The sequence below is a fragment of the Candoia aspera genome, chromosome 1, assembly GCF_035149785.1.
Source record: "Candoia aspera isolate rCanAsp1 chromosome 1, rCanAsp1.hap2, whole genome shotgun sequence".
In the NCBI taxonomy this organism is placed as follows: Eukaryota; Metazoa; Chordata; class Lepidosauria; order Squamata; family Boidae; genus Candoia; species Candoia aspera.
In genome coordinates this window covers 85,545,241-85,561,726 of record NC_086153.1, presented here as the reverse complement: position 1 = coordinate 85,561,726, position 16,486 = coordinate 85,545,241, and the positions used below count along the sequence as shown (strand labels likewise).

The 16,486-nt window shown below is 36.4% G+C and overlaps 1 protein-coding gene across 2 annotated transcripts in view; it reads left to right on the top strand.

The window, feature by feature from the left end:
- The window catches only part of PLEKHG1 (pleckstrin homology and RhoGEF domain containing G1), a 92,390-nt gene that overhangs the window by 45,898 nt on the left and 30,006 nt on the right, over positions 1–16,486 (top strand). For both annotated transcript variants that reach the window (XM_063308770.1, XM_063308778.1), the window contains one exon: positions 12,920–13,020. In XM_063308770.1, coding sequence (XP_063164840.1) covers positions 12,920–13,020 — 101 coding nt within the window. The remainder of the gene's footprint in view (positions 1–12,919; positions 13,021–16,486) is intronic.

The window sequence follows — 16,486 nt, the reverse complement described above, 5'->3', positions numbered from 1 at the left end:
TGGGGCTTCTTGATTTTCTATTGTAGCAAAGACCTCAGGTCTTTGGAAGCTGAAAACCTGAAGGTCCAATGGAAGTAAAAGTCAGGGATTGGCATCATCTTACTTTTGTTCAGACAAAAACAACTGATCATTTCTAGTTCCTGGATGATAAAATGTTGAATTTTCTTTTTATATGATTCAGGATTTTAGACAGAACTGTGCACCAGTTCTGTCAGTGCACAGACTCTTGCCAATATTCTTACAGGTGGGGATAATGTATTTATTTATTGCTTTGTTTTTTGTGATTCTTTGACCTGTTATTCAGTGCAGACACAAATTTTACACATAACCTGGAAATGTTATAATGTATGGCTTTGGGCAGTTCTCTTTTTAAGTACATCACTAATCTGGAAAAGAAAAAACTAGTCTGATGATGCACACAGAAGCAGACAGCGAGGCAAAAAAGATTACCAGGATTTAATATACAAAGACATGTTGAAAAAGAATTAATCTGTAGAAACAAGTCTTTTCCTGCATATCTGTATTAGGTATCTTAACTGCTGGTGTACAGTAAGATCCATTCAGAAAATGTTTAGATATCCTTAAACAAAACTGAAATGATTTGCTAAAGCAAGCAAACATATTGGATAAATATGGGTTGTTTTAAAAGTTTAATACAGATGACATAATATTTAAATACCTTTATTCTCACTTTAAAAAAACCTGCTTACTAATAAAAAATAAATTATTCATCTGAATTTCAACAACCATGTCAGTTTTCAATTGAAAGCATAACTAGATGTTGAAATATAATCTTAGTCAAAGAAGAAAAAAAAATGAAATTATCATGATGCTATCAGTTGTTTATAGGAAAATCTTACCATTTTGTACAGGTTCCTAAACCCACGACTGTCTCTGAAATGTATGCAATAGTGGCAATAGATCTTTAGAAAAGCAATATTAATGTACATTTAGAAAGTAGTGAAATGGCATAGTGAGATTTTCTAACTGTAGCAGGTTGAAAATCATCTTTTAAGCAGGAACAGGATCTATAAACAGATACTGAAACAGTCACTTTTTATTTTAGAGACCATGGGTTTCAATATCATGGTTGTAACGGTTGCCTATTCTAAAACACTATCAGACTCATGAGCAGGAATTCAAAGATATCTGATTTATTAAAGAATAGTATGCAGGATCACAGAGAAAGCTGAGAATGATAAAAGTGCGCCAAATTCAAACTAAAAACCCTTGGTGCAAATGAGATCCCTCCCCCAGTAGAATCTTCCCAAGTTCACAATCCCAGATGCTCCTAACGGCTTCTGATGGTCTGTGGGAAAAGTCCTTGAACAGAGAACATAACCCAAACACATTCCATTGAAATGAACACAGATAGAGAGCTTGGTACAAGGTTTCACAGCAGCTCCCTCCCAAACAGCAACGTGCGTCAGCGCCATGGCATGTGAAACGTTACGATGTACAATGCACATTGAAACAGTGAACATGACAACGGTAGACAGTAATTACTGTTCTGTGATATAATTATCCATTTGGCTATTATTTTTATGTATATATGTTTTAATTGTTTATGTCAGTTTAATTGGTTTTGTATTATTTATTAGCTACCTTTTTAAGTATAGGGATGCGGTGGCGCTGCGGGTTAAACCGCTGAGCTGCCGATCGGAAGGTCGGCGGTTCGAAACCGCGTGGCGGGGTGAGCTCCCGTTGCTCGTCCCAGCTCCTGCTCACCTAGCAGTTCGAAAACATGCAAATGTGAGTAGATCAATAGGTACCGCTTCGGCGGGAAGGTAACGGCGTTCCGTGTCGTCATGCTGGCCACATGACCCGGAAGTGTCTATGACAACGCCGGCTCTAAGGCTTAGAAACGGAGATGAGCACCGCCCCCTAGAGTCGGACACGACTGGACTTTACGTCGAGGGAAACCTTTACCTTTACCTACCTTTTTAAGTAGTAACATTGCAACAGTAGCTCATATATGTTGGATTCTCGGTGTTCTCTGAATTTAGTGCTTTTCTTGCAAATGGTTCATTACCAGGCTGGGCAACATAATCACAAATCGTGTTAACTGTAATTTATTCCTAAAGACTAATTACCTGTTTGTAGTTGTAAGTACGTGGATATTCTTATTTCAATAGCTAGAGTTACTTATTTGATTCATCCATTCATTAAAAATGGTGAGAAAATCAAGAATGCTTGGGTAAGGAGAAGACATCCTAGTATAGGTATTAATACAATCAAAAGTACATTAATTAAGAAAGTTCTGTTTTTATAATGGAAAGTTTAATTTTCAGCAACTGTCCTTGGGTATATTTACTTCTTTCCTTTCTGGAAATTTAAACAAAGTGTTTAAATTGTTGATGTAAATAAATGGCCACTAAAACTGTAATTATTTTTGTTTACTGGATGTAGTTTTGATTGTGCCTTTTGTTTTTGTCAATAATTGTGCTTTTAATTTATGTTATTTGTTTTAAAATAAATAGCTGATACTCTATAGAGAAGGGGTAGGCCAGATTGGAATAGTGGCATGCAAAGAGAGGTCTTTAGCCCTTTGCCCTGCCATGGCCTTAATTAAAATCACTGTTTACCCATATGTGTTGCTTGCAATAGAAAAGATACTCCATTGTTGCCAATGGGACCTTTCCTTCCTTGCGAACAGCAGTGGGGAAGAGTTTCTAATTAAAACTTTAGCAAGAGAAAAGGATTAGATTCCTCCCTTTTGGACAGTCCCTACTTTGGATCCTCCACATCGCTGATACACATTTATGCATGCAAACACAGAGCAAACTACAAGAAAAATACCACATCTGAATTTGTTGCAGAAGGTATTAGTATCTTAGCTTTTCTTTCTTAAAAAAAAGAAGCTTTTCTCCTGAAAGTTTGGAACCATGCTGAAAGATGCAGAAGCATTAGTTTTTCCATATACTGAACTATGGAGAAACAATAAATACCAGTATTTAAGACCTAGTTGTGAGAAATGTTTCTAATAAGTCATATTAGAAACCAAGAAAAAATGAAGTTTTATGAGCGAACTGAGTTGGAGAAGGATGACCTATGAGAAGAACACTGCTGGTTTTGTCATGCCCACCACCCACCAGCCCACTATTACGATAGTGGCCAGCACTGAGAAGTTCACAAACAAAGGCAACATCCGTTCTTCATGATTTTGTCTTGTATTCAAAGATTTAAAAAAGAATATTAAGGGACAGTTACAACAGCTTTGAGTAATAGAGAGCTGTGTTCTTAAGTGATTCACAATTTAACTCATCTCCCTTCTCCTCTACATTGGACTTTGAACACAAATCCAGGGGATTAATTTTTTGTGTCCTTAACTGGTTGGATACAGGAATCTGCAATAAACTCCACAAATATAAAACTTCCTATATTATTTGTGAATCTATTACTTTTTATCTTATACTTCAAATGAGCTTCATTTAATTCTGAAGTGTCAAATCCTCTTAAATAGACTGATGAAATTCCTAAGCTTTACCTATTTTGATTAGGGTTACTGGGTAAGTCAGATTCTCCTAATATTTCTAAAGTAACCTCTATCTCCTATTGAGGACTAGGGAATACTAAGGACATACTTTTTAAATATATTTAATCATGCAATTTAAAGCTAGTACCTAGAATCCACACCCAGATTAAAATACAGATGTTTAAAGCATTTATTTATTTATAGTGGAGAAATAAAACATCTAAAAGAGGTAAGTCATAAGGAAAAGGCTAATAAATAATGGTTTTATCTGATAACTTAATACCACAGGCTCCAAATTCTATCTTATCATTAGTCTTTTATTTATATTCCCCTACCCCAACCCGCTCTTTTCTATTCCGTTAACTCCTCTCATTCATTAGTTGACTTCTTCAGCTGGCCTGAACTGTCAATCATCTTTGCAGTCTTTCTTTGGTTATTAGGGTAGGGGGTAAATATGGAACCATGTTTGTTGCTCTGGGGCATATTACAGTTATGAGAGTGTTTATAAGGTCCTCCAGATAATTTCCTTCTCTCTATTTTTTAGGGTTTTGTAGTCCTGTTAGCATGCTTAGGTAGGAAGTAGAATGACTGGGGAAGACATAATGCTTTAGGCTTAGTATGCAGAGATTTTCCACCTATTTCTTTGTTAATGATGCCAAATGCATCACAGACAGTTTTTAGGAAGAGATATATACAAATAAAATATGTGGCTCTGTGCCTGTTTTCAGGATGTTAGCTGTGCATCTACTAATGGACTTTAATAAATGAAGCATGCTTTTCTGTGGCCAATATTTTACATAGTTACTAGAACAAAGAGAAGTTTTGTGACATGATTCTTTATGCCCTGTGGCTTGGAGGCCCTTTCCCCCGCAAAACATTATTTTATTGCCTTGTATGTATATGTATATGTTTGTGTTTGTGTTTATGTTTTCTAGCACTGGGGATGAATTGTTGTTCTGTACTTAGTTAATCCAGTAAATATTTTATCGAAGTGTCTCTCAATCTAAGAATTTTGGGAGTTGAAGTCCACACATCTTAAAGTTGCTGAGATTGAGAAACACTGTTATAGAAGCTTTATCCCCAGGACAGACAGCCATAAACACACTGAACGTTATGATACTGGTATGGTCAGCCAGTACCTAATTATATGCACAGTGGCATTTTCTATGGTGAAATTAAAATTACTTGAGAAAAGATGAGCTGTCTTCCTGCTCACATGTTATATTTGAATGCATAGCTGCTTTTGCCTGCATCCCCCTCCATAAGACTGGTTATATGCTTGAATAAGGATGGCTTCTAAAGCTGCAAGCCATTATAAGGTATTATAATGCACAAAAAGTATTTCTATTTTCAGAGGCACATGAATTTCCAAGATACTTACTGATAAGGTAATAAGAAATGTGCAAGAAAAAGAAATGAATACAGATTGATAGAACAAGAACTAATGTTTTATGTACAGTAATTACTATCTAATTACTAACTAAAACAATAAGGTACCGTATTAACAGCCTTAATAATAAAACCTTAGCCAAGATGTTAAACAGGTTGAAAACCTGATTTCAAAACTAGTTAAGAATGAATCTTTGTTAACAACAACAATGGTAGACTTGGATGATAGTGCAGAGTATTTCTGCTTTAATTGCTGGTCATTCATTTGAAATATTTGTAGTCTGAATTTAGGGCTAAATATAAGTACTTTGCATAAGTCTTCATAAAATTCCAGAATAAAACATCTATAAAACTAATCAAAGGATTAAAAATGAAATGCTGAACATACAGGACATATGCACATGCCTGAACCTGTATTTTCAGGAAAGGGCTCTGAGTAGCTGGAGCAAATAATGACAACAAAGGATCATGTTTTTGAAGCTGCTGACAAAGTGCAGGTCCAGATAGTATCCATCTAAGAATGTTTAAAATCATCTAACAAAAATATGTAATATTACATGTATACAAACTGATCATGCTAGATTGCAGAAAATAGAGAAATACTAAGCTAAAGAAATTAAAGTCCTGAAACAAGAAACAGAAAACAAACATAGTTGAAATTACTTATACCAAAACATTAGTTTTTACATTAGAAGACTGGAAATTGATCAATGTAATGCCAGTTTTTAAAAAACGAATCAAAGGGAATGCTGGAAAATCCCAGGATGGTTATTTTAGCAGTTTCCCTCATCTGAATTCCCTGAAATATTACATGTTAAGTGCTCAGAATTCATTGTTCTTGTTCATTGTTGGGATTTTTGCCTCTGAAGTTGGCTTAACTTCAGAGTTAAGTTGGAGGAAGTTGACTTAATATCTGTTCTTGGTAGCAATTGTATAGTATAGCGAAGTAATTCTGAAGCAGCAGCAATATGAACTAACAGAGGTTTCAACAATCAGTTAATATAGTTTACCTGGATATTCAGAAGGCATTGAACCAAGTTCCTGAGTAGTCTTTTGAACTAATAAAGTTCTCAGGAGTTAGGATTGATCCCTGTTTAAATAACAAGAAAGGTAAGGAGAAATATGCAAACAATTGTTGTAATGAAAGAAGGTAAATAGTGACTCTACTCCAAGATACAGTAGGCGTGTGTTTTAAATGTGTTTATAAATTGTCTGCATAGAGTGCACAATGAAGTGGTCAGGTTTGCTAATGACATCAAATTATTTACAGTAGTTAGGATAAGAACACCTCTAAGCTAGGAGAATGGGCATTAAGAAGAGAAATGCTATCTGATTTAGCGAAACAGGTGAGTGCTGATAAACTTTCAGGGTAGAAGTAACTTGACCATGAAAGGCATGTTGAGCTTTTGAATGACAGCTACACATTCATCTGAAAAGAAACTGTCAGCTGAAGGTGATGTCTCCAAGTTGTCTTAAAAGGTAGGCTTATATAAAGATCATTAGTGATTTATGCTGAATGTTATTTGTGCACGTGCAACTGAGGGCAAGCCTATTCTTTATAGTGTTGTAGGTAGTGCGCTCTTACCCCAGATAGTAAAGGTGGTATTTGAGGGGTGGTGCTGTCCCATCCAGAACTGTTTGCACACACCACTATTCTTAACAAATCACTCTCTCTTCTCAGAGTCTCAGTTTTGTCAAAATAAAGCCTTCCCATGTTCAGTTTAATCCATCCCCAAATAGCCCCCAGAGCTGTTCTGGAGATCAGCCTTGTTTTCTGTTTATCTTAGACTGATACTGCACCATTTTAGCATGCAGCCATCTGGAAGGAGGCTAAGCATGGAGAGCTTAGCAGACCAAGTACAATTAAAGAGGAAGGAAACTGTATCTCTCCAGTTCTCTCATACGACTCAGATTATTCCTTTGTTGACAAAATACGCACAGAACTCTGGTTGAATCTGATTGGTATCATGTTTTTGTTTCTGACAAATACCATTAGCTTATAGTCAACGCTATTGACTTAATCCAAAAGTTGGAAAAAGTGAGAAGGTAAAATGATTCTGTATCTACTAATGACTATAGTTATAAGAATTACCTGTAAAAAGACCTTTAGATGAATCTTGGTTGATTGTCAGTGATTTAAGATAATTTTTAAAGACTACAAGGAAAAACTTGTAAGAGCCTGTTGCAAAGAATATAAATGGCAGGTAGCTAATTTACAGGTTTTGATCATATGATTTTATTGTAGAATGTAAATAAGGGGTGTCTGAGACTGGCTTGAAAATATGAGTCTCAGGAGTTCATGATCGTGGAGAATTATGCTCCCTTGTTTTCCATTTACTCATCCCCCAAAGTCCCATCTCCTAATCTTGCAGTAAATCTTGTGGTGGTTGTATAGCTCTGGCAGAAGATAGGGGAACAATTTTCTCCTTCTCAGTCACAACTACTCTTTAGAAATATTGTTTTGATAAAAGTGTTGACTATGCCTACAAAGAGCTGGTTGCACCTGACAGAAACTTTGTAAGTTTGGCCTGAAAATGAATGGAACTGCTGCTCAATTGTGATCTGACCTGAGACAGTCCAGCTGCTACAATTGTATGTTACCTCTTTTAAAGGAACTGAACTTTTGTTCCTATTCCAACAGCAGAGTAGCCAAAATATTGTGATATAGATGTTGACACGTTCTGATAAAACATACTATGTTGTTAGAAAAATTGGCTAACATTTGTAATATAACCCATTGCTAAACCTAAGCAAACATACTCATAGCAAGTGATAAATCCTCTTAAGGACCTAGTTCTCTTTGTCTGTTTCCATTCAGTTAACATGGCTGAGGAAACACCATGGGAAGGTCACTGTTCTTCTCTTTACTGATTTTATTTGGACATGGCTTGCATTCTGGAACTGTACAAAGGATGTTCAGATCTCTCTTGAAGTTGAGCTATAGATTTGGACTCTATCATTCCCATGTTGGTTGGCCTCAATACCATACCTGCTCCCTTTTTATAACCCTGAATTTTGTTCTCCAATCACTCTGAGATAAAAAAAATTCACAAAAATATAGTGTAAGCCTAAAATAGGTTCAACAATACTTTTTAAAAAAATTAATTCTCAAGCTATCCCCTAAGCCAGAAGAAAAAACAAACACACAGCAGAGAATTCTGAATTCCACAATAGTAAATGAGCCCTTTAAAGCCATTACATAGTTCAGGATTTCTCAAATCATGTTCTATGGAACTCTTGGGTTCTGTCAGAACTTGAGAGAGTTTTATGACAGACCAAGGGGAGAAAATAAGTTCATTCACATACAGAGGCATGCATAACAATTTTTCAAAGTTACAGTGGAAAGGGAGGGCATGTTCTTCCACCAAAAAAACAAAACAAAAAACCACCACATTTTGCGTATCAGGAATTTTTTAATAACAGGTTCCCTGGCCTGAAAAAGTTTGAAAATCCCTGATAGGTTCCACAATGACCAAAATATTGTCCCTTTTGTTGTCAACTAAGTGTGTTCTCTTGAGTAGAAAAGCTGCATTAAAGGGATTCGATAATTTATAACTAGTGTCCATATCTTTGCAACGGTACTTGCATTCTTCAACAATTAAAAACTAGCAAAACAATTCAGTGAAAGAATTCTATGTATATACTTTAATAAAGTACAATCCTATTAAGTAACAAATTGCAGGTACAGTATCTTAATCTTTATTAGGGCCTTATAGCCAGAAAACCCAATATATATATATATCAAATATATATATCAGTTTGCAGCTGACCTGTCTAGAGTTGACCTGTCTACAGTAGTCATCAGGGGAAAATCCCTTAAAAATTTCATGAAGTGTCGGGGGAAGGGTGCTGGAGATGAAGCCAGAAGCTGCTATTATGGAATAGTCTCTCCTTAGATATTAGGTTAGCCCCAACTGTGGTGGCTTTCTGGAAGGTGGCAAACTGAGTTTTTCCAGAGGGCTTTTGAGAATGGAATCTCATCTTGTATGTAGCTATGGAAGTGCTGCTATGTTAGTATTCGTGAAGGAATGCTTACAGATGTTTAATATTGTTAGTTAATGGTGTATCAGAGTGTTATTGTGGATATTTTACTATTATGTACTGTTAGGTTACTGAATTTAAGGGAGTGATTTTTTTTTCCAGTTTGACATATTGTATGACTTTTTCCCAGGAAACTTTGGTGTTATTAGTTAACTCAGACACATCTTTTTTGAATCACTGGGATACCGATATGCATACTGGTATGCAGAAATTCAGAAAATCCTAAAAGGGGTGAATAAAGACTGAGCTTTTGGTTGTATTTCAAGTTCATTAAATTATTTTGTTAAATTGTTTGAGCAAATATAATGCTCAAACTGTAAACACTACTAAAACAGTCGTAATTCCATGATTAGTTTAGGAGGTTGGTCTTTTCCTTTTGTTTCGCAGTGGATGCTGCGTTCACTTCACTCTGACAATAAATGGTCTGGTGTGTTGTCAGGGAATTTCCACACTTTTTTAAAATCAGGATTTCAAATAATCACAGCTGCTGTTACATAGTTTGCTGCAGTATTTTCCACTCACCTGTTTGGGTAAAATAATTTTTAAACAGGAAAAAATGATTAAGGTTATAAAAACAAAACCGTGGTTGGGTAGCTTTGATCATTTTCCATGCAGGACAGACTGAGAGATCATGTTCCATTTTTAATGGCATTTCTTATTCTAGGATGACTTTACAGAGCTATTAAATGACAAGGCACAATGCAAATCTCTAATTTGAAGACTCTTTAAGTTATTTATTTATTAGGTTGGCTGGTTCCCATGAATTATTCTGAACATAATGATCTTCAGAAGTGGGCTTTATAGAGCTGATTCCATCTCTGTGACTATAATCACAGTTAAGGTTAGTTAGGAAATCCCAGGGTGAGTTGTGCGAACAAAGTTTTGATTCTCCATGATTCTCATTACTTTGTCTCATAAAATGTAAACATGCTGATTTGGCAAGACAGTTTTGCTCACAGGCCAGTGGGGTTTCTATTGGATTCCCATTTTAATGAGCACTATCAGTGAGAGAAAATAGTTACATTTTACAACTATTGCATGTGGATTAATACTTGTTCTTGCCTTTAATAACCGGTGCCCTACAGAGGGCATTCATTTCTGTGCATACTGCATAGATATATCAGGTCACCATCTGCAATTTTTCCAAACTTTCAACCTTTCGCCTGGCATTTCAGTGCACTGAGGTAGTGTTATAGCTATACAGTATACTGTGCAAAATAAATAACTGGCTGTGAAATAGATAGGTAAACAATATTTTAGAAGGAGAACCATCATCCTCATTACATAGGTCTCTTTCCCAGTCCCTGAACAATATTTAATTTTGCATTGTAAATTTTGATAGTAAAGGAGTAGTAGTGTTACGTTGATCTTATTTTATTGACTAGCTCTGTACCATGATTTGCAAACAGACAGAATTCAAGTAAAATAGTTCAGCACCTTTGTTTCAAAATCCTACTACAAAAATTAGGTTAGCTCTGCCAAAACCCAAGTTACATTTTGATAGATTTCTTATGGTCATATGTGTGATCATTATCTGCAGTCCAGATTCCATAAAGTACAATGCAATTTCTGTTTCTTTGTTTCATATAAAGAATAGAGCCATCCATATTCTTCTGATACTTCATTTTTTTATAGTAAACAGTCTTCATTCTCACATGATTTTATACCTTTTCCACAGGAAGCAGTTGTTAAACTCTTAAAATGTAATGACCCAATAACATGAGAAACATGAAAGCACCAAAAAATAAAAAATAAAAAGCAGGAGCTGACACATTCATGTCCAAATGTCCAGTGAAATTGGACATTTAAATTGGTAAAAAGAACTTAAAAATAGGATTGCTTTAGTTTCATCTATGTGTAATTGCAAGCTGTCTTGGAATTGGGACTAACTTGGGAAAAGAGAATTATGAATTCCTTTACAAAGTACAATTTTTAAAGTCTATCATTTTAACAATAGTTGTGGTTCTCTATTTTGGTTTTTAGAGGAAGCTTATAGAAACACATTTGTATTAAATTTCAAATTTGGAAAGATCTATCGTTATATTAGCTTATTTTTCCACTCTCCAACTCAGATTGCTGGGTATGTTCATGTGTATAGCAATAGTTTCTTCCTTATGAAGCTTCTTACAGCTTGTGAGCAAAAACAAAAGGTCACTTGGAAGTTTCAGGAAACCCTGGGGATATTGTTACAATGACTTAATGCAAAGACATATTTAAGAGAACAGATCTTAAGAATGAGGTCATAAGTTAATGGAATTGGAATGAAAAGTAAAAGTGAAGAGTGCGTATAATTTAGATGTCATGGACTGAGCTGTTATAAACCTCCAATATGTAGATGCGTTTACCTAAGCTCACATTTTTCTTAAATGGAAGTTGAATTCTATTTTAATGAGGAAAACAGAATTGTTATTTTACAGGGGGCACTGATTTATGGAAAAGGTGGTTATCTAGAAATAGTTGGATCAGAATCCTTAGGTCCAGGATTTTGAGCTAGAAGCGACAGTATTGTAGTTTGCCTCCATGTATGAAACTTCTTGATGTTTCAGCAGGTGGCAGCATATGGCTGATAATATCTGGGCTTGGAAAGGCAGCGGCAAGCCACTTCCATACTGTTGCCAGGAAAACTGCATGTGTGTGAAACTCCTGGTTTTATGAGAACACAAGCAGGAATATTGGAGTCAGGTACTCAGACTGAAAAGGCAGGGAACAGAGACCATGAAAGAATAGTGTAACTGTTTTTGAAATCCAGTTGTCAAGACTAATGTCAGGCCCTTGGCAACTACTCACAGCCAGAAAGGCAAGATTCTCACCGAGTCTTCTTTAACCAAATGTATTGAGAGGATACAGAAATCTTGGCAAGTGGGTATGTTTACTTTAGAACTCAATTATTTTTAAGTAAATTAGGAAGAGATTTCTTGATCTTCCTAGCCACCTTTTGATACACTAGCAATGCGGCAATCCGTTTTCATGATAAAGGAAGACTGTGCAGATGTTCTAGGCTTATAATATTTTGCAAAGTGCCATTTTCTTTCCCAGGCTTTGAGAAGCCCAGTCCAGAGTGTCTGCCTTATTGCATACTCTGAAGACAGAGTATGGTAGTTTTGTTGCAGGAACTGTGGTTCCTGGCTGATGTTAGCTGGTCTTGAAAACTAAACAAGTTGGACCTGATTAGAAATTGGATGGAAATACCAAGGCTGTAGGTTAGACTTGCTGAAAGAAGGCAATGGCAAATCACTTCCATACTTCTGCCAAGAAAATGAGTATGTTCATGAAGTCGCTGGGAGGTGAGCTTAACTTGAAGGAAACTTTTTCTTTTAATCAAAGAAGAATGTAGACGGTTACAAAAACAACCGAGGTAGAGTTATGCTTTCCTGATTCATTCATAGCTCTTATACATCTGGCCCAAAATGTAGCCTCTACAATTCATTGCCCTGCAAAAAAAATATATTCCCTAGAATATGTTCCAGTGTTACATTATAAATTATATGTAACTAGAGAGGCTCTATTCTTTACAAGCTGACAATGATGACATTTATATTGCATTTTTGAAATGTTAAAAACATTTATTTCAGTAGCTCTGAAATAACCATCTTTTTTTCCCAGAAATCTGCTTAGGTTGTATGAAACTCAAGTATGTTAATAATGCTAATGGGGAAAAAAAGCTTACTATAGGAAGATGTCATTGATCTTATTGGGTAATTAATGGAGATAATTAAGCTGTCACTAGGGGTGAAATCTGAATATGTTTGCTGCTTGAAAAACGTACGAGGTATAGTCTGGGCAGCACAGTGTGTTCAGTCTTTGGGTGTCTTTCTTTCGTGTTGGTGAACAGATAAAGTATTGTTATCTCCCATAATAGAAGGCCTGTTCAGGATGGACCTACTGAAGGGATTACAGTAATGTAGAGTGAAATTGATCTGGCAGAGGCTCATTTTGCACAGTTAAAAGTAGTTTCATTTTCTGGGGAAGAAAAGAGCAGACAACATTAAGGCACCCTTTTCATTTATCTCACAGGATTACCTTGATTGTATCACTGACCAATCCAAGCTGTCTTTGGGTACAGAGGAACGATCAGCTTTGTTTGGAAACATAAAAGATATCTATCATTTCAATAGGTAAGTAAATATTAGACTTAAGTGAAAGCATATGTAGAAATGACACATTAAAGCTTTTCCTGTTTTTTTTTCCTGGAAGATTAAAGGATGAAGTTTAAACAAAATGAATAAAGAAAAAATGGGGAGGGTAGTACTTGAAATATAAAGAATAGAGCCATAAAGTAGATAAGAGTATCATAATCTGAGGAGTGAGGATAAAAAAGGCAATAAAAGATATTTTCAGAGCTGTATCATGACTCCCTGGGACATTCCTTCATATCATTAGTGATTGAAAATGCTGCTAGTTTAGTTTTGAGAATGGCTAGAAATTAGGATAAACAGAATGATTCCAGAGCAAGATGCTGGTGAATGTTCAGGAGCATATCTACTTCCTTTCCAAATGTGCTTTTGCCACACAATTGTCAAAGGCAATGATTTTCCCTTTTTGTTTCCAGAAGATTTGTGCATAATACTGGAAGGGCTTGGGTGTTTTGCAAGTATTGTTGCTTCTATGCCTAATATTTATTTATGCTACAAGAAGGCTTCTTTCAGAGAGGTTCTCTCCATTTTTGCTTTATTATTTTCTGCTTTCATTGAAGCTACAAGGATCCTTCCAAACTCAAGTGTGCAGTCTGGGGATGTGTTTTTGTCTAGAGAAGCCGAGGTGGCAGCCAGAGAGTTTGTGTCTAGTTTGGTAAATCAGTTACATCCCTGTAAAGAAAAAGTAGACCTGGCATCAATGATACGTGTCCTTGTCACATTTTGACTGGACTCTGTCTTTGCATGCCTTTGACAATGTGTTTGACATTTCAGCTGATGTGGTTTTGAAGGAACTAGAGCAGGAATGCACAACTTCTTGGGGTGATTGAAGTCTACATTAGGCTTTTGGTAGTATGTTGGGAGACTATTCCAAAATGAAGATGGGAACAGGACCTAGAAGTGGCTATAACAGGGCAAACATTTAATTTAAACTGAATTAAAATTAAAATGAATTAAATGCAGCTTATATGGATCCTCTCCATGTATTTAAATGATTCCTTCCCCTGTCATATTAAAATCACTCTTTTTTTAGAAGCCCTTGAAGCCTCATCAAAGACTTTGGGAGGGATCATAAGTTGTGCATGTACAAGCTAGATAGTCAGATCATGCTTAATCAGTTCTGTAATTGATGTAATACAAACTCACTGAGGATGCCCCGATTTTTACCTTTGTAGATCTAAATGGTTCTACGAGTTCCAATTGTTTCAGTATTCACTATTTCAGAAACGGTTCCAATTTATTTCAGTATTCAAATATAATTTCCAATGTTTAATAATCAACTCTGGAGGCCCTGCTCATTGATCTATCATTGTCAGGCCCACCAGGAAATCAACTACTGTACTTTTATTGAGATTTGCTATAATAACAGAATCTTGCAAGTCTGATTGTGCTGTACCTTGCCCTTCTTATAGGCCAGTGAATAAGGGAGGCATCTGTCTGAGCCACTTCTGAATGTTATCTCTGTCAAAGTCTTATTCTCTACAATAATTAAGATCAGTACAGCTGACAGGCAGGGAGAGACATATGTGGTTAGCCCATCTGTTTTTACTTATTTATTTAGAAATTCTATATAGCCATCAAACTTGCATAAACATGACTCTAGGCCGTGTATATTAAGGCAAACAAAAACCAAAGATTATAGGTAAGAACTGGGGGGGAAACTGGATTTTAAAACCTTCTAGAAGGCTAACAGGGTCAGAGTCATCTGAACCTCTGAAGGGAGGTGGGTGGGCAGGCAGGCAGAGATGGTTCCTAAGGGCAGGCATTGCCGCAGAAAAAGCATGCTTCCTAGGTCCCAGCAAATGATACTGTCTCCGGGAAGGGACCTGGTGCATGGCCATTCTGTGAGAGCAGGTAGGATGGTCAGAAACGGTCAGAGATGGGCAGTCCCCACAAATGCTTGCTTTCAAGAAGTTTGAAAAAAGGAATAACGTATTTTTAGTTTGCTGCTAAGGGCACTTTTGAATCTATTGCCAGAATTTTTAAAAAATTCTATAATTTTGTTATAATTTAATTTGTATGTCACTACAGGAAAACCATCTTCGACAATAGCTCAAAATAGGTTAAATAAATAAATAAATTTCACCTTTTAAAGCAAATAAGGCAGCAGTTATAATTGCATTGAGTCTGCTTCTCATCCTCCGCCCATTTGTAAAGACATTTTAAACTTAGCACCAAAATATTTACCACTTGAATTATTTCATGAACCACTTGTCATAATAATAATAAATCTTAGCTCAAACTTGCTGGCTAGGAATGCTTTTCAGTGGAAACCTCTGGGATCTAAGCAGTTGGGGATGAGTGGATCACCAGCCAATGAAATCCCATTTTAGATACTGCCTCATTTCCTATTTCTGCTTTTGGAGAAAGAGTAGCTTATGTGAAATCCAATCTGCAAAATTAGCTATTTTCCATTTCAGCTAATATTCTGCTGAAAAAAGGGAAGATTTTTTTTCGTTCATTGTCCCACAATGAATTTGGCTGTCTTGGGTCATGAATCATGATGTGTCATAAGAACCAATATTAACAATGCTTCTTCATAGTTACATCATACTATGTGGCTATGTCAACTGGATGAATGTAAAGACCTTGGAGAACTGGCCACCAAGCAAGGGGGTTAAACAGGCTATGTCATAATTAAAGGAATGTTAAAAGTATAATTAGCTAATGGGACTCAAACTAATGAGAACCCTTGTGGGTCTCTTACGGAATACCAGCCAAGATATCATTAACAAAAACTTCCTTTGCATAGGAAGAGAGTAGCATAAGTAGCGTAAGAATTCTTTTTGAAGTTGCAATTCTGGCTTGTTGGCCAATCTTCCTTGTAATCCATTCTGATTTTCAAGAAGACACCACCCACCCTGGTATAGAGTGAAGTCCTTCAGAGTTGTGCCAAAACAAAGAAATGAAAAAAAAAGTTCTTAATAATTAATCCATATCTAGTAAGAGCCTCATGTGGCGCAGTGGTAGGTGGCAGTATTGCAACCGAAACTCTCCCCACGACCCGAGTTCGATCCCAGTGGAAGCCGGATTCTCGGGTAGCCAGCTCAGGTCGACTCAGCCTTCCATCCTTCCGAGGTCGGTAAAATGAGTACCCCGCTTGCTGGGGAAGGTAACGACTGGGGAAGGCAATGGCAAACCACCCCGCTATAGTCTGCCAAGGAAATGCGAAAGCGGCATCCCCCCAAAGGATCAAACATAGTCATGCACAGCTTGCACAGGGGACCTTTCACCTTTTCATACCTAGTAAAACATGCCAGACAGCACCTAGGCTATTACCATATTTTTTTTTTCCTGGATTCAGTAAAGACCCAATTGCTTTTTGCCTAATTATTTGCTAGGTTTGAACATCTTTCTATTTCCCAGAGTCTTGCAAGTCTCAGCCCCCAAACCCAAACCACAACAGAAACTTACACTAACAACAAACACTACTCTGTCATGCAGCAGT